Source organism: Myotis nattereri (genome assembly GCF_964212035.1).
Source record: "Myotis nattereri genome assembly, chromosome: 13".
NCBI classification, from domain to species: domain Eukaryota; kingdom Metazoa; phylum Chordata; class Mammalia; order Chiroptera; family Vespertilionidae; genus Myotis; species Myotis nattereri.
The window spans coordinates 33,525,677-33,544,299 of NC_138088.1; the positions used below are offsets into that span (position 1 = coordinate 33,525,677).

The 18,623-nt window shown below is 38.0% G+C and overlaps 1 protein-coding gene across 1 annotated transcript in view; it reads right to left on the reverse strand.

The window, feature by feature from the left end:
• Window positions 1-3,459: 3,459 nt before the first annotated feature.
• The window catches only part of ASAH2 (N-acylsphingosine amidohydrolase 2), a 58,753-nt gene continuing 43,589 nt past the window's right edge, over window positions 3,460-18,623 (reverse strand). The window contains exons 15-21 of the mRNA XM_081104811.1: window positions 17,964-18,003; window positions 17,055-17,150; window positions 13,724-13,819; window positions 12,051-12,197; window positions 8,596-8,655; window positions 5,886-5,974; window positions 3,460-3,735 (exon numbers count right to left, since the gene is read on the reverse strand). Of these exons, the coding sequence (XP_080960937.1) occupies window positions 3,546-3,735; window positions 5,886-5,974; window positions 8,596-8,655; window positions 12,051-12,197; window positions 13,724-13,819; window positions 17,055-17,150; window positions 17,964-18,003 (718 nt within the window). The 3' untranslated portion in view covers window positions 3,460-3,545. The remainder of the gene's footprint in view (window positions 3,736-5,885; window positions 5,975-8,595; window positions 8,656-12,050; window positions 12,198-13,723; window positions 13,820-17,054; window positions 17,151-17,963; window positions 18,004-18,623) is intronic.

An 18,623-nucleotide genomic window follows, 5' to 3' on the forward strand; every position in this document is an offset into this window, starting at 1 on the left:
TTGACTTACGTGTGTCCCGACTAATGAGTTTTTTGAGATGCCAGCTGTCTCTCCACTGATTTTTTGCATTGAGTTGATAGAGTAATTTGAATTAACGAGCTCCTTAACGAGCTCGGTCTCGGAACGAATTAAACTCTTAAGTCAAGGCCCCACTGTACTGTTACTATCACCCAAACAATGTTTCAGGGTTTTCATTGTTTTTAAAGTCTTTCTCTCCATCTCCATCTAGTCATGTCCATTTCAACTATAGAGTTTCATATCATCCCACCTTCTGACCCTGGCCTGGCCTCCATTATCTCTGGGTCTTGACAACTCTAATAGCCTCAATTAACCCCTCCCCATTCCAATTCTTCCTACATTAATATCAGAGATGTCAAAAATACAACTCTGAAAAATATCAGGAAACAGATAATGTCTTTGGGGCAAATCATAGATTCAGTTCTTGATGGAGGAATTTTTATTTCCTACTCTTTTCCAGATACTCAGATGCATCATCTTGCATATCACCTCAGTGACAGCTAAGTTAATTAACAGCTAAGTAAATCGAGCACATATCATATGTCATACACTGCACCAACAACTTTACCTTAACTTACCCTCACAAATGAAAAGAGTAAGTACTTTATTGTTCTTATTTTATAAAAGAAATTGAGACCCATGAAGAAACTATGGCATTAATAAATCGAGTCATTTACTCAGGATCTGACACTGAATAAATGGCAACTAGAATTTGAACCAGTAAGTTTCCAGGATATTTTCTCTTAACCATTAACATACACAAGTCCATAGCAATCATAGAAGGTCATTATTACCAACACCATTTCATAAACAAGGGACAATACCACAGCCATAATTCAGTCCAAGTCTGTCTAGGAAACTCTCAGTTGCCCTAGTAGTAAAAAATGTCAACCATATGTATTTTGCCAGCAGTAAATCTTTGGAAGGCAGGAAGGAACTGATGAAGTGGTGCCCTTATGTTTGGGTGGTTACTTACAAAAGCCATTTATATCACTTCCCAGCCTGATTTACATGGAATCCATCACCATTTGTTCCACCTCTTAAAAAGAAGAAGAAAAAAGTGTTCATTCATCTACATCATCTCTCATTAGAAAACACTTTCTCCAGTGTAATTATTATTTTATTAAACATTCTATTGAATATTGACAATTTATGCAATACTTATTGAAAAATATAGAGGGATTATTCAGTCCTTTTTGAAGATATCACAGCATCCTTAAAACTAGACAGAGTACAACAAACAAAACACAGACACTTTGTCACAAGAAACAAAATCTTCTCTAGCAGAATTCTCCCACCAACCCAATCCCCTGTTTTTCCACATTCTCCACTAATTTCAGGAGTTTTCTTCACATGGTTTGGCTCCAAGAAGCAGCAGCCACAGACACAGATTGAGTCTATGTTTTGACATGAACAGACCAGATCAGCCTCTTGATGGTGTTCTTTCATGCTCCAAAGAATCTGTGGTATCTGCAATGCAAGTATTTGTTCTTACATTTACACACAAACTGCAGCAATGGAACTGCATGGGTTGGAAGAAATGGCCGTTAGTGACAAAACAGGTTTCTGTGGATTGTTTGGGGCCAAGAGTACTGGACAGAGGACTGGGTGCAGGAGGATCATCAACAGGTAATGCCAAGGCCACCTGGGCACAGTTGCAAGTAAACAATAGGGAATCACTGGCCAACTGAGGAAACCTTCAATGGGAAGCTTGGGGTTGGGGGGTGGGGCAGGGAGGGAGAAAATCATTCAAAAACTTTTCTGAGTCATGAGAAATACCTTTAAAAATCATATCATGAGTTCTAATACAACTTATTTGTCTGGGATCAACTACTTTGAGAATTACCTGCTCTTTTAGGCCTCTGAACTTTTTCACTAGTTACTGGGAGGTCGTTAGGGAAAATGAGTGCTACGCATTTGAAATCCTGATTAGCTAATTCTCCAGCAGTTCATTTCCATAGAAACAGCCTGCAGAGGACTGATTCATTAAAATATGTTCCAGGTTCACTCTCCTGCATGTTCAAGTCCTACAAACATGGGCGTTAATATTATCATTATTTCTACGACTCTTTTTCAAACTTTGAAGTTTGTTTTTGAAATATTGATTTTTCCCTAAAATGTGGAATCTTTTATACACACACAAAACATGACTTGGTTTCTGGAAGTTTATTTAACAGCCTTGGGGCAACTAGTTAACTTGGATAACTTTAAATGCAATTAGTACTTTCCAGCAATCAATGTCAGATTGTCCTATCTCATTCTTTTGGACATTGGGTTGGGTATTTTGTAATGCCCCAACGTAACTTCAAAACAGCTTTTTGCAAGTTGTCTGAAGCCTCTTTTTCAAAAAATTAGAGTACCCAACACAGAGGATATACCTGAAGATTACTGGTTTTTCAATGCCTCCCCAGAATTTATATTTTGAATTGATTATTTTCTCCTACAAAATAGCCACCTTTTGATAATTATACATTCATCCAAAATATGGTTTCACGAATTGAGCTCACCAACTGTCATTGTACCAGACACTTGTGCAATGCTGAGTATGAGAATAGGTCTTAATAAATATGTCATAATTGAATGGGTCCATAACCAAGTGAGTGAGTGAGCGATAGAAGAACATGAATTTAAAGCCTCCCCTTTGAGGACTCCCTTCTAAGTCAACATCACTTTCATTTTAATATCTACACTAAAAGCAAAGCTTTGTGGTTTGGGGGGTAAATTGGATAAGTGAGAATGGTCAAAATCACTGAGAACAAGTCTTGGGAATAAGAGATATAATTGAGTGGGATAAGGGCACTTAGGGAAACACAAGGCATAATCCAAATATTACAAGTCTCACTTTCTGTAAGTGGGCTTTGAAGGCAATTCCAGAAATGATTTGTGCATCAGTGATAAACCTGGATTGGGCACATCAACCCCAGAGTGACTGCTCTGAAAGGCTGCGCTCGATACAGAAACACTGGCATGCTAGTTTTCATGCTACTTTCTCTAACGGGGCTTATATATTTATGGTTGATATTTATATACTGTTCTTTAAATGTGACTGACGGGAAAGGTCGAGTAGCTTTATGCTAATCTTAAATCCATAACATTTTATGTTTCCCGTCTGCAAAATGAAGGGTCAAACTAGGTGATCTCTCTAAGCCTTTCCAGTGCTAACATTCAATAACTCTATAAATAAATAGTTTAAACGTTGTTCACACATCTTCAACCACTCTTACATTTCAGAGGCTTTACAGAGGGAGAACTGTTGCTTTAAACAGCCACAAGTTCCCAAGGGAAATCATGCTGTAGACCATGAGGTAAAAATTGCTAGAGCAAGGTAAATGGAACACATACATATCACATACACACACACACACACACACACACACACACACACACACACACACACACCTCTGTCCCATTAGCAGTAAACTCCAAACTGGGACAACTGTAGAAGTCATTAGAATAGTTTACATTCATATAAAATCAGTGACATAATTTATACAGAGCAAAACTTTAAATGCTGTGCCAACTTTTCACTAAGTAGTTACAACTTCAAAATCAGAGGAAGTGCTTTCAAATGAAAGTATGACAGCGGGCTTGAGAAAGTCCTGCTTCCGATTGTGTCCAAAGTATCTTATTCTGTAGATCCCAGGCTTGGCAGTATCTGGAATATGCCATTGTATCGTTGCATTGCTATGACCCAGTAATCCCTTGTGCCAATAGAAACTGTTGGTAGGAAACAAACAAACAAATCCAATTTTATTCTTAAAAAAATGTGTGGTTAGAAAAACATATGATTACTCATTAAATGAATATGAACAAGGCACTAGTCTAGATATTCAGAGTATAGCAATGAACAGAACAGGGATAAATACTTCCTTCCTAGAGAAGGACCTTTAGGGAACAGCCATTTGTAGAAATACCTTTGCCTGTTCCATCTTCTAATGTCCTAAACTCTAGCCATCCCAGGAGGGCTTATCTGATATTCAGAACACGGATGTCTCCTGCTTTAGAACTGCTATAGCACCCTTTCGCCTTTGTCATCCTCGGCGTTAACTGACGCTTCTAATGGCATATGTGCCAGACTCCATTCTGAGGACACGGTAGTGAGCAAGACAGACATGGTCCAAAGTTTCTGTGTTTGTCAATGATAGAAGAAAGGCAATAAGCAAGTAAACCACAAATAACCTTAAAACTGATATGTGAAATCAGTAAGACAGGTATCTCTAAGGCGGTATCATTTAAACCGAGCCCGCACATGTTTAAAGGAAGAGGGTACAGAGAGTGCAAAGTGTCTGAAGCAGGAACAAACTTGGTACAGCCAAGGAACAGGATGCAGGTCAGTGGAATTAGGTCAGAGTAAACTGTGGAGGTGTGGTTAAGACGACAGAAACAGACGGCGTCAAATCACATTGGTCCTTATAGACCAGGACACGGGGTTCAGATTCTCTTCTAGATACAGTGAGACAGGATGCGCTAATTGACTGATATCCTCAGTTATGTAGAGAGCAAATCCCCTGAACTCAACATTCTGTTTCTCAGTAATAAGCTTGGTGCTCTTGAACTGCTGCTGATGAACAAAGCAGAGAGCTAGACATCATCTCTGTGTGGACTGCTATTCTGATTTGGGGCTTCTGAAAATAAATCAGCCTCTTTTTACTATCTGTATAACCTTATGTTAACAATAAATATGTATTTACTCCTTGTTTTTAAGCCACTTATACCTTAGAGCAGTGATGGCAAACCTATGACACGCGTGTCAGAGGTGACACTCGAACTCATTTTTTTGGTTGATTTTTCTTTGTTAAATGGCATTTCAATATATAAAATAAATATCAAAAATATAAGTCTTTTAAGAAATATTATCAACAGTTGTAGTAAAATGATTATAACAAATGTATCTATTTGGCTTTTTTTACCAAATAAAATAAATAATTTTAACAAGAAAAAAAATATATAAGTCTTTGTTTTACTATGGTTACAAATATCAAAAAATTTCTATATGTGACACGGCACCAGAGTTAGGTTAGGGTTTTTCAAAATGCTGACACGCTGAGCTCAAAAGGTTCGCCATCACTGCCCTAGAGTCCTAAAGATCAGAGGAAAAAGGTATGCCCATATTTAGGTATGGCTATCAAATCTCTATTTTCAGTTACCCATGTGAACCAAACCAATATGCAAATAATCACTTAGTTTAAGGTGATCTGAATTAGAAATAAATTGCCAAAAATGTCCCCCGCTTCCATGCCACTATCCTGTGGTGAAATTTGTAAGATTGGGAACAGAAACATTGTCTTATTTTAGACACATTTTTAATCTTCAAAATATCTAGTCGGCTCAGGCATTTGGTAACAACAGGCACAGCAATGTGTCTTTTGAGGAACCTGAGCGTACTTTTTCATGATGTAAACACTCAGCTCCTGTGTTTTGGTAACTCAAATGAAGAATCCTGGACCATATATAAACACACCATATTTGTTGGGTATAGACTGATTCTTTTTCCAGAAGGAATGCCAGGCTCTACAGAGCTCTCTCATCACCTTCACCCAGCACCCCTTTCAACCAATTTGCAAGAAGGCTAGACAGCTTTTCGGAATAACGTCTTTGACTATGGAAAAAAAATGAACAGATGTTTATGAGAATGGAGGCCATAACCTCATTAGCACCTAATCTTCCAGAGGCACACACCACCGTTTTGTAGAAAAACAGAATCAAAATGAGGTCTAATAAATCAACTAAATATGGCCGGACAGCTCCTTGGGAATTTGCTATCGTTAATACCATGTATTGAGCCAGTCTTCCCATTTGTCTTCCCTACATTACTAACCAACTGTTTTCAAGACCTGAAAGACAAAACATTCAATAGACATGCTCACCGAGTCTCCCAGGAGGCGTCATTATGTACCACCTGCCATGTCGCTGAAGCATCCTCATATTTCTCCACAGTGAGGAAAGTCTGATGGGTCTGAAATGCAATTAACATAACTGATCAGACACTGAACAGTCACAGAAGGACCCTGTCTGTGAATATTCCCCTTGTTGACTTGGTGCTAACCTAGCAATACCTTGAGTAAAAAAATGTATTAGAATTTCACCCAAATTCTTATTGTGTTCCTCTTAATATTCGATGCAATACCTGTAGAATGTTAATTTACCCAGTCTATTAAAAAACCATGACTTTTTAAAGAAATTTGAATAAAGCATAATTTCAGAGCTGATAGCAAATTTTGGTAATGAGGACAGAGAAGAGACAGAATAAAACTTGAGATTTCAAAAAGGCATAAACCAAACCTTTTCATGACAGGTTAATTGACCCATATTCCCAAAGTTTCTCTAGTCACCTCAAGATTTAGGAGGGAAAAAGGGTCTCCTCATCTTTCCAACTCCAGGTATATGAATTATTAGTAAATATGCCTTCCCAAGTGAAAGAATTGAAAAGAATGCATAAATCCTCTCTATCCTTGGGTGCTAAAAGAAATTCCTATATTTTGTCATGGATTTCTAGAAATCTCATCATAAGCAAATTTTATTTTCCCATTGGAAAATGGCTATAATAATTTCTTTCAGACCTAAAATCCGGCTTCAGATAAAGCACAGATTTGAATAATATAACAAATTAAATGCTATAAAGGCCATAAATCTCCATTTTGCCACCAAAAAAAATCTTATTTTGTTGTCCTTAAGGGCATGACTTGTATCTACTCCACCTTTCTCCATCACAGCCCATGATACCTGCCATTTACAGGTATTTGAATTAACTTCTGCTGAATGGATCACTTACTTACTGCTGGGCCAGGGGATTAGTTCAAATTATTTCCTAGTTAATCAACTGATGGACTATATTCAATAGAGAAGTTTTTATAACCATGGTTATGTGTAAAGAGAGCTTCTTTTGCCAATTAGAGCAGAGGGACATGGTGGGGGGGGCGCAGTGCTTTAGATGGGGTAGAAAATAGAGTGGGCTCTAGCTCCTAAGTCTAGAGTACAAATCAGAGAACAAGTCTTGGCCACTGCATATGTGAATTATATGACTATCCTTTCCCCACCTCCTAACCTTAATCTCTTTCAGTTACATAATTAGTTAATATTTAATAAAAGTTACTTAATCTCTCTAGGCCTCAGTAAAATAGGGACAATAAAATGTAATTCATTGAATAGTAGCAAGGATTAAATTAGATTCACATGATGATGTACATAAAACACTTAGCCTAGTACATGCAAATAGTAAGCTTTCAATAAATAGTGGTGAGGATATGATGATTATTACTAATAAAGGGTACTGGAAACTGTTTTACGCTGAGTCCCAGAGCCTTCTTAGGAAATAATTTTATTCTCACTCCAGTGCTTTAAGCATTCTGCTCTTCCGCTTCTCCATGGCGATAGTGATGAGAACATTTCTCCACCCCAAGGATATCAGGTGATAGCTACTCCTGCAGTTTTACTACAACACTTTGCCCTCCTCAGAAAAATGTTATAAACATGTAAATCTCTGGCACAGATTGAATGCCTAGAGAAATTATTTCAAACAGGTATATGTTAATTACCGAAGCAGAACATTTTCCCCAATGCCCTTTAGATAATGCCATATTGCCACAATTGTTATCACAGCAGTAATAATATTTTAATGAACAGAAGTGGGAAGGCTCATTTGGAAGAAAGGTATTTGGGTTTCTAAGTGACAATGGGCCCTGGGGAGAATGGCTTATCAATAGAGTGTCTGACCTTGAAATCACTTTCATATACCCATTCCATTTTTTCTCTATATTTATTTATTCTTTGAATTTTTATAACTAGAACGTGTCTGGTTATTGCTTGTGTACTTACAAGAACACTCTAAGGGAGTTGCAGAGAAGTAAAATTACTTCATTTTATTAATAGACATATAACATATATACACTTCATCATATATATGTATGATAAAACAAAAAGGTATGAAATGATATGTAACCTACTATTAACAGTGATTGCTTCTAAAAAGGTTTATGAATAGAGGGGTCCTTTCACATTCTATCTTAAGCACTTTTATACTATCTGTTTTCACATTAGGGATGTGTCATTTTTTAAGATTAATAAATAACTATCCTATTATAGTCAGTAGCAAAGAATAGGAAATGGACGATGCAAGATAAAGTAAAGCGCATGGATCAGGGCTCCAAGCCAGGAGAGTGTCCCCACTCAGAGATCCATGATTATCCGTAACAGTAGAGGCAGGACCTGAGGCAGCAGTGTAGGAGGGGAGGAGCCAGAGGGAGTAGGAGGGAGCCAAAGGAACACTGCAGTCTTGGGCCTTTGATTATTCTACTAAATGTAGTTGAATTTTTAGACTGGAATACATAAACGAGATTTTATTTAAATTTGCATTTTCTCGGGAGACAATGTCATTCTCATTGTGCTATATTTGGTCCTAAGTAGAGCCAGCGAAATGTTTTCTATGTTTATTTTCCAGACTCAATTCCACATTCCCTGTTCCCACTAAAACTTCCCCCACGCCCGCAAAATCCTTCTGTTGTTAATCAAAGGGATAGTCAAGTGCATGAAAGGCTAAATGGTGAATTTAAATTTATAAAAAGAATCATTGATGCTTACCCGATTTTCTGCTGAATTCTTTGGGTTAGCACCTACAAATGTAACTTCAGCAACTTCTCCCTGAAAAAAAAAATGTATTTTATGAGCTCTAATAAAAGTTTTTTTTTATTTTTTAAATATTTTTATTGATTTCATAGAGGAAGAGGGAGAGAGGGAGAGAGAGAGAGAGAGAGAGAGAGAGAGAGAGAGAGAGAGAGAGAGAGAGAGAGAGAAGATGATGAGAGAGAATCATTGATTGGTGCCTCCTGCACACCTCACACTGAGGACTGAGCCCACAACCCGGGCATGTGCCCTGACTGGTAATCGAACTGTGACCTCCTGGTTCATAGGTTGAGAAATATATTTGGTCTCTGCCCCATTTCCTGGCACACAGCTCCTAAAACCTTTGGAATCTCTGTTTGTATGCTAATGAGATGACTTGTGATGGAGGGCTTCTAACTAATCTCAGGATGAAGGCAAGTTGCCAGGGGAATCAACCATGTGGTCAGAGGGTTGCAACTTTCCACTTCAACCCACTGAACTCTAGAGAGGGGAAAGGGGCGGGAGGTGAATGAATGACTCATGGCCTATTATTTAATCAATTAATCCTCCATAAAAAAATCTCTAAAGCACAGGGTTCAGAGAGCTCCCAGGTTGGTGAATGCATGAAGATGCTAGAGAGCGGCATGCTGAAGAGGGCTTGAAAGCTTTGTGCTCCTTCCCTCATATCTTTCCCTATGTATCTCTTCCATGTGGCTGTCCCTGAATTTGATCCTTTTATAATAAACTGGTAATCTAGTAAGTAAGCTGTTTTCCTGAGTTCTGTGAACCATTCTAGCAAATTATTGCACCCAAAGAGGGGGTGGTGGGAATCTCCAATTTATAGCCAGTTGGTCAGAAGCACTGGTGACAACTTGGATTTGCCATTGGTGTCTGAAGTGAGGGGAGGGATGCAGTCTTGTGAGACTGATCTCTTAACCTGTGGGATCTGCACCAACCCCAAGATGACAGTGTCAGAATTAAATTGCATTGTAGGACACCAAGTTGGTATTTACAGAGAACTGGATAACTGCTTGGTTTGGAGAAAACCTCCACACATCTGCTATCAAAAGTATTGAGAATAGAGTGTTGAGAAGAGAAACAGAGGGATAAAAGTACACTAGAATATAACCTAAGCTTCCAACTTAAGAAATAAGAAAAAGAACAAAATGAAATCTAAGCTTGCAGAAGGAAGGATAAAAAACCTGAGAGGAAAATCAATGAAATAGAAAACAGAAAAACAATAGATAAAATCAATGAAGCTTAAGACCTTTGAAGATACAAATTACCAAATTCAGGAAGAAAGAGTGGACACCATTACTGACCCTACAGAAATTAAAAGGATTTTAAGGGAATATTATAAGCAACTTTGTCCCGACAAATTAGACAATTTCTATGAAAGGGGCAAATTCCTTGAAAGATGCAAATTCTTAGAAAGACACAGATACCCAAAGACAATAGAAAATCTGAATAGGCCTATACCAACTACAGGAAATGAGTTAATAATTTAAAATTTTGTTATAAAGAGAAGCCCAGGTCCATATGGTTCTGCTGATAAATCTCATCAAATATTTGAAGAAGAAATGATACGAATCTGCACACATTCTCAGAATATACAGGAGGGAACACTTCCCCATTCATTCCTTGAGACCAATGTTACCCTGATACCAAAAGCAGACAAAGACCACACATGAAAAGAGTCTGCAAATATCCATCATGGAGATGAATACAAAACTTTTTAGCAAAATATTACCAAACCAAATTAAACAACATGTATGCCATACCTAATGAATACTTATTTAATATCTGAAAGTCAACTAATGCAATACACCATATTAATAGAATGAAAGACAAAAACCACATGATCATTTCAGTAGACATAGAAAACCATCTGAAAAAATCCAACAACCATTCTTCACAAAAACTCTCAGCAAACTAGGAATAGAAGGAAACTTGTATATATGCCCTTTACCTAACAAAAATTACCCTTAATTACTGAACACTTTCCTTCCAAGGATTAGAAATAAGACAAGGAAGTCGAGTGTTACAACTTCAGTTCTACGTTGTCTTGGGAAATTCTAGCCAGTGCAATAAGGGGGGTAGAAAAACAGAGGGATAAAAGCATCCAGAAAAGAAATCTAAAGAGAAAACTTAAACATGTTTTTATCCATAAATAATATGATATTATATGTAAACATTTCTAAGGACTCAATCCCGCCCCACCCCCCCCCCCAAAAAAATCTACTAGAACTAATACATAATTTAGCAAAGTTGAAGGACATTATATATAAACTAGAGGCCTGGTGCATGAAATTCTTGCAGGGGGGGGCGTGTCCCTCAGCTGGCCTGTGCCCTCAGGGGATGTCCCCAACTGCCAGTTTAGGCCCAGAGATCGAGCCTAAACTGGCAGTCAGACATCCCTCTCAGAATCCAGGATGCTGCATGCACCACTGACCATACTTTTCATACAGATGGAAGGCATCTTGCTGTTGTATGCTACATTTTTTTGCCCTGTTTATAAAAAGTAGTATATAACATGATCCTTCTGAGGCAGTAGTACCATGTTCCCCATCCTATGGGTGGAAAAACTGAAGCAGAGAGAAGTTAAGTAATTGGCTTTGTCACACAATTGTAAGTGTCAGAATCAGGGCTGACCATAAAATGTGCAAGCCAGAGTCCATGCATGTCATCGCTGCATCATCCTGTTTTTTCAGTGTTAGAGTAGCCTTGCCAGATTTTAATTTTTAGATCTAAGAGACTGTTCTCAATATATAGGGTAGGGTCCCTAGGTCTAGCCAGCAATCAGGGCCGATCTGTGGGGTGACTGGCTGGCGGGGCAATTGGGGGGCCCCTGCTGGCACCCGCCTTGGCTGGTGGCCTGGCGTCACCAGCTGGCCGTTCCCATCCCCCAATCGCCGCTGCTGCCGTTGGTAGCCTCCCTCTAGGGGAGCAGATGCTCAACGCAGGAGCTGTCCTGGTGGTCAGTGTGTGTCATAGTGACCGGTTGTTCCACCAGTCATTCCGCTGTTAGGTCGATTTGCATATTAGAGTTTTATTATATAGGACTGGACAGTTAATATAAAATAGAAGTGGTAAAATCCTGATTCATTTCTGTGTGCTTTTCCTATCCTTGATTTTAAGAGACAACTTTTCTGAGCTCCAATGAATGATTCTATAACCATCCATTTAAGAAGAAAAAAGAATAATTGGGATTTTAGAAATTCAATTTTACATAACTACCACCTGAAAAAATAATTATTTCCCCATTATCATGTTTGCAGAGCCTCTACAGAGATAAAAACAATTACCAAAATTATTGTTGCTAACAGCTGATGATCAATAGCATCGTTAGAGGCAGGTGGTGCCATTAACAACACCTTTTCCCCGACCCCCAAACACAGGCTTCAAGCTTTCCAAGATCTCTTGGTGAATCTTACCACTCTGTATTTAGAATTCAACGGCTGCAGAACATCCCCAAAATTCTTGCCTATTGGTGCTCTATCCACGATATTAGGAATTAATGGTTTTATCAGTTCTTTGAAAAATGGAGGCTCTGGACCACTGCTCAGATTGGCCACTGTGTCCTAGAACAGAGAACATTTGCTTAAGGAGTGCACAAGCGAAGAGACAAAGACTCTTTCCCAAGTTCCCCATCCCCAGGAATGCCTTCATTAATGAAATCTATCCCCCCTCCTTCCCTCTCTCTCTCTCTCTCTCTTTCTCCCTTCACGAGCTAACTACTTTAACAAAGTGTGAGGGGCACCCCTGCTAAAATGTGAGCCTAGATGTGCATAAGGTAAACTTCTGTCACTAAAAGACAGTTTTGGTCGTAGGCAACACTTTCACTTCCCTACGCAGCATAGTTCAGCGACCTCAGTGTAAGCTTGGAAGCATGTTACACTCTTCAGATTCCAGGAGAGCCGTTTTTCAAATGTGTGACTTTGAACAGGAGTCTAACACATGATAAGCTTTCATAACATGACACTGTAGTTAGTCTTTTAATTTTTACAAAGTGTTTAGCCTCTCTTATCCAGAATCAGTACCAAGATTTTTTTTTTCTAAATCCTCCTCTGTGCTGATTAAAGAATATAATAAATATATTGTTAATTTAAAAGTTAAGACCAGCCGATATCCCGACTGGTTTAATGTGTTTTCCACAAAATTTGCCACCTTTAATAATGACATCAAAATGTTAACTTCAAATTTTAAATAGCCCCCATGTGGATTTAATATACTTTCATAATCACTTTATATATTTAATTTTTATAGCAGCCATATAATCTATTATCACTCCCATACTACAATTGAGAATATAGGCTTGGAGTCGTTTTTCAAGATCGCATAGCTAGTCTTAGCTACATAACCATAAAACTGTGAAACAAATTTCCACAAAATGATTCACACTTTTCTTCCTACATACCAGTCTAAAATTTGAAGACTCTATTTCCATAGGAAGAACTATAGACCTATGATAACAATGAAAGTTAAACAGTGATTTTTCTCTAGGGATGGGCTATACATTTATACTTTTCTATGTAATATGAATAATCTACAAATAGTTATAGCTTCTATGATGAAAAATAAAATAGTTCTACTTTGAAAAAAATGTATCAAAGCTCGAATTAAGAACCTTATGATGAAACAATAATCAAAATTATATCCTAATACCTTGTATTGAAACTTCAAACACACACAGTAAGCAATTAATTAGATGGAGGCATATGAAATTGCCAGTATTCAACTACAGAAACAGTCATTTCATTTGTTTCAATTTAATAAATCCAAGCTCTTCCTTTAAAAGGCCTTCACTGTCTTTGCTATGCCATAATTGTTTTACACCGTCCTGGGGCTCTTATGGTATTATACAATAGTGGTTACCACCATCAAAAGGCATTTACTAAATCCAAATTTACTCTCTGTTCCATTTCTTAGGAATACCTCATATATATATATATATATATATATATATATATATATATATACACACATATATATATATATTAATATAAAGGTTTTTTTAAAAAAACTGAACACTCACAGCTAAAGTTCTTATTTTGCTTCCCTCTGTATCTCCCCACCTGAGACACACACGTGCACAATTTTTGATTACCGTAGCAATGGCCTTAGCAAGGCCTCTGTAGAGCTGGATGTAAGCAGACAGGGTGTGGGGTCCATAAATTGTAGATGCTGCCTCATACCGCTGAACCTGCAGGAAAGGCAAGGCCGTGTTGTACACCATTCTGCTTATTTCAATCCACTTACAGAGGTGTCACACTTAGGTGAGGGGTAGTGCTCAGACAGCGTGTGTAATTCAAACTGGCACAAATCAAGATTAATGATGACAAAGGCAGAGGGAGGAGGCATTTTCACTTACCAGCTAAAGTACATGGCTCCCATCAACTACATGCTAAAGGCAGTGGCTCCTCATGGCTTGTGCCATTTGGTCTGTCAGTCCATTTAATCTGAATGTAGATACTAGCTCCCGCACTTATGTCTATTTTAAGTAGTTGTAATGGAAATGTTTTCCCCTGAGGAGTATAGCAGGGGAAAATTTTAACCTGCCATAGAGCTATACAATAGAACCAAATACATCTCCTTTTGCCTGAGCTCCAAGCCTTTGGTTGTTTCCCAGAATCCTCAAATTCATCAGATCTGAAATGGAGCTCCTCACTCCAAACACACCAGCTTTCCCTGCGATGTTCTTCATCTCAGTGAAGGCCAGCCTTCCTGTCTCCCGCGCCAGGACCAGCTGGCCGGCATCAGGTTCCTCTCCCCCATCCTACCTCCTATGAGTCTCCAAGTCCTCATTCCTTAAAATCTCTTGACTCCGTTCATTTTCCTCTGTCTCTACTGCTTTTACCTTGGCCAAACGCTTACCTCTCACCCCAATTGCTACAGCTTCTTAATCAGTTCTGTCTCCACACTTGCTCTTTGGATTTATGTTCTGCACTGCCATCCTCGTGACCGTTCTAAGTCACAAATTTGATAAGAACATTCCGTTGAGTTCTACAGTTCCCCAAAACCTTCCTTCTTGAGGCAATGTTCTGTAGCATAGCATAAAAGACTCTTCACTAACCCCTGCCTTGCACTCTAGCCCCTGTCTCACTACGCTCATCATGCTTATTCCGCAGAACTCAACTAATCATGGCCTCTTAAATGTACTGTCAACCCCTCTGGACATTTGCATATGTAGCTCCCTCCATTATTAAACACCTCCCCTAACTTTTATTTGCCAGTTAGCCCTTACTCACTCTCAAGAACTCAGACAAATGTTACATCTTCCAAAAATCTGCCAGACCCCATGCTCAAATACTTAGTCTAGATGGGTTCTCTCTCTCTCTCTCGCTCTCTCTCTCTCTCTCTCTCTCTCTCTCTCTCTCTCTCTCTCTCATACACTTTGTGCATCCCTTTCACAGAAATGTAATCATCTGCTTTCTTCTCTTTTACTCGACCATAAATTCTAGTGGTCTTGAGGACAGGGGCAGATTCTTATTCATTTTTATGCCCAGATAGTGGCTACTACTGCATGTCTCAACACATATCTGTTGAATGAATGAGTGAATAAATAAATTAACTAATTAATACCAATCCTTGCAGGAGCATGTCCCTGAACCAAGAGATAAGCTTGTATTTGTGCCATGAACTCCTTTAATCATCTACTGAGGCCTATGGACCCTTTTCAGATTAATATTTATAAGTGCATAAAATAAAATGCATGAGTTGACAAAGGCAACTAATTAGAATGAAATACATTAATTAAGCACTAATAAACCAACTTTGTGATAGATAATGTTTGTGCTTCTTTATTGAACAATAAGATTTAGCAATAAATTTAATCACTACTGTGATTTTAAAATAGGGATGAGGGTAAAAGATATTCCCAGATCTTAAATAATGGTGTGTGATATTAAAAATATCTGTGGTTCCTATTGGTGACAAAGTCAGAGATACTGCTAATATTATTGTCATTTGTCACCTATATTCGTAATTGGAGGAAATGCTAAATAATAAATAGTTACAGATAAATAAAAAATGAGTAAATGAAAAAGTATTCCCATTCAAATTTACCCCAATTAAGAACCTTTATTCAACAGGATTTCCTAGAAGGTGGGGCCCTTTGATAAAGTCAACAGAGGGTATGAAGCAGATTCCACTGCTGATATCACTGAACATTTGCCATGGGGTAGACTACATGCCTGGGTATGGACTGCAAATACATTAGAAAGCATTAGTTGCTGGAGTCTAAACTATTCTCATGTTTTTTAACTACTATTGTTAAAAAGTACTTGGGCTACTTTCTGTACTATTTGTAAACAAGGAAACATCACCAACCATCAGCCTCCCCTAAATTCTCTGTGACTCTGTTGCTTAGTCTATACCAGTGGTCGGCAAACTCATTAGTCAACAGAGCCAAATATCAACAGTACAACGATTGAAATTTCTTTTGAGAGCCAAATTTTTTTTTAAAATATATTTTATTGATTTTTTACAGAGAGGAAGGGAGAGAGATAGAGAGTTAGAAACATCGATGAGAGAGAAACATCGATCAGCTGCCTCCTGCACATCTCCTACTGGGGATATGCCCGCAACCCAGGCACATGCCCTTGACCGGAATCGAACCTGGGACCTTTCAGTCCGCAGGCCGACGCTCTATCCACTGAGCCAAACCGGTTTCGGCAAGAGCCAAATTTTTTTAACTTAAACTATATAGGTAGGTACATTGTTATTAGCTTAATTAGGGTACTCCTAAGGCTTAGGAAGAGCCACACTCAAGGGGCCAAAGAGCCGCATATGGCTTGCGAGCCGCGGTTTGCCGACCACGGGATACCATCTATAATAATAAAAGCATAATATGCTAATTAGACTGGATGACCTTCCAGATGAAGCCAGGGCTGCAAAGGAAGCCCGGGTCCCAGGTGCCAGAGGGAAGCCAGTGCCAGCAGCAGGGGGAAGGAAGGTCCACTCTTGCACAAATTTCGTGCATCAGGCCTCTAGTGGATATAATAATATCTTGCTGCACGGCTTATTATGAGGATTAGTTAAGATCACATTTGCAAGGTGTTCAGCTAATGCATTCAATAAATGGTAACCAGCAGTGGGAGCATTTCAAGGTCCTACACAAGCTTAAGGCACCAGAAGCATGAGGGACAGAGTTAGGAATGCTGCATGCCACAACCCAAACTTACAACCAGGGCTCCTGACAAAATAACTTAAATCAGGAAAAGTGAAAGCCAGTGAGACTAGATTTCTAACCTGAACTTGTAAATGGTCAACCTAGAACCACCAAACACAACTTCTGGCTTATCATTCTCTTATCTTTCCTAAAACAAAGTCATCTCTCAAAAACATGATTAAGTAAGTCTAGAAAGAAAACCTGCATTTACTACAATAGTGTTGGCCAGGGTATATTTCACTTAAATGATAAAGACGTTTTACTTTACCTGGTATTCTTCATAGGTGGCGATGTAATGCGTATATACATTGCACAGACCCGAAATAACAACAGTCATATTCTGCATCCCGTAAGTTGCAAACTCCTGGGAGGGGGAAAGAGGTAGAGCCCAGTTAAATTACTCTTCATCTTAAAGTTTATTATAATCCCAGTTATACTGAACCACAGATATAAATCGTTAGTATAAGATGTCTCTCTTAACAATATTCTTCCTACTGATCAAAACTGCCTGAGAATGCAGAAGTATCAGAGAGTCCTGGATAAAAGTTAGAGCCATAATTCTGCACAATAGTTGGACAAATCAATGGATCTGTGAACATCTTAACGATTGCATTTGCAGATGTAGAATCTTATTACTAAAAGAAAGATATTTATTAATTTCCTATAAAAGTATAATGTATAATGGGAGGTTTCCTATAAAAGTATAATGGGAGGTTACTAGCTAATGACAGTAGCTATTCCCAGGCCCAAGTAATAAGGCATTTGCTGATGATGATATTTTAGAACCATTTACAATACTTCCTCAATATAAATAAAATCATAATTATAAATGAAACACATAATTAGCAGTATGTGTTAGATTTTATTTAGATAAGGCTTTAAGATATTAATATACTCAGGGGTTATTTACCATTTAATCCATAAAACCACTATTAATTTTTAAATTATTAATACATAAATATCAATAAAATATTTTAACCTGACTATAGTTCCCTTATATTTTTTAACTTATTCTTATAACACCAATATTTCATATTTACCTCTAGCCATTACTTTCAAGAAGTGTAAATCTCTAGTTATTTTAGCAAAGATTAATTTAAAAGGTATTAGATCATATAGCTAGAGAATTCTCTTCACCAAATATAAATGCATAGATGTTATTTTATTTTTAACTTACTGCTTTAATTGCCTCCCGAAGTCTTCGTCCAGACATGGTCCTGAGTGAAGAAAACAGAATTATCTAAGTGTTTTCCTACTTAGAAGGTGTGCAAAGTATGCAAAATGACATGTAATAAAACAAAAAAATGTTATCCTGACTCATTACACAGTCGTAAAGTATGTAGGGGCTCAATGACAAAGCTAAGCTAAAGGTGAGCCTTTTTCCTGGCTGTCATATCTTCAAAACAAATTCTAAAATGAAAACAGATAACGTGAAGGAGGGAAAAACAATCAATAAATATCACTAGCAAAAGATCACAATCATTTTCCATTCATTGATTCAACAAAATATATTGGTTATGTTCTTTGTTAATAAGAGCTAAGGCAAGTAGAGAGTATATTGTTCCTGCCGCAAAGAATTTACCATTTTATTCATTAATTTAATCCTTCATAAAACTCTGAGCACCTACTACATACAGGCCTACTTCTAAATACTAAGGATTAGCAGTGTGGAGCTAACATTCTAGGGAAGGCAGAGGGTCAATAAGCAAATTAAGAAGGGAGATGACAATAAGTGCTATGAAGAATATAAGGTAGGTTAAAGAATGAAAGGGAATGGTGGTGTCATTGTGGTGGTGATGGTGGTGCTGATGCTGTAGTGATGTGGTGGTGGTGGTGG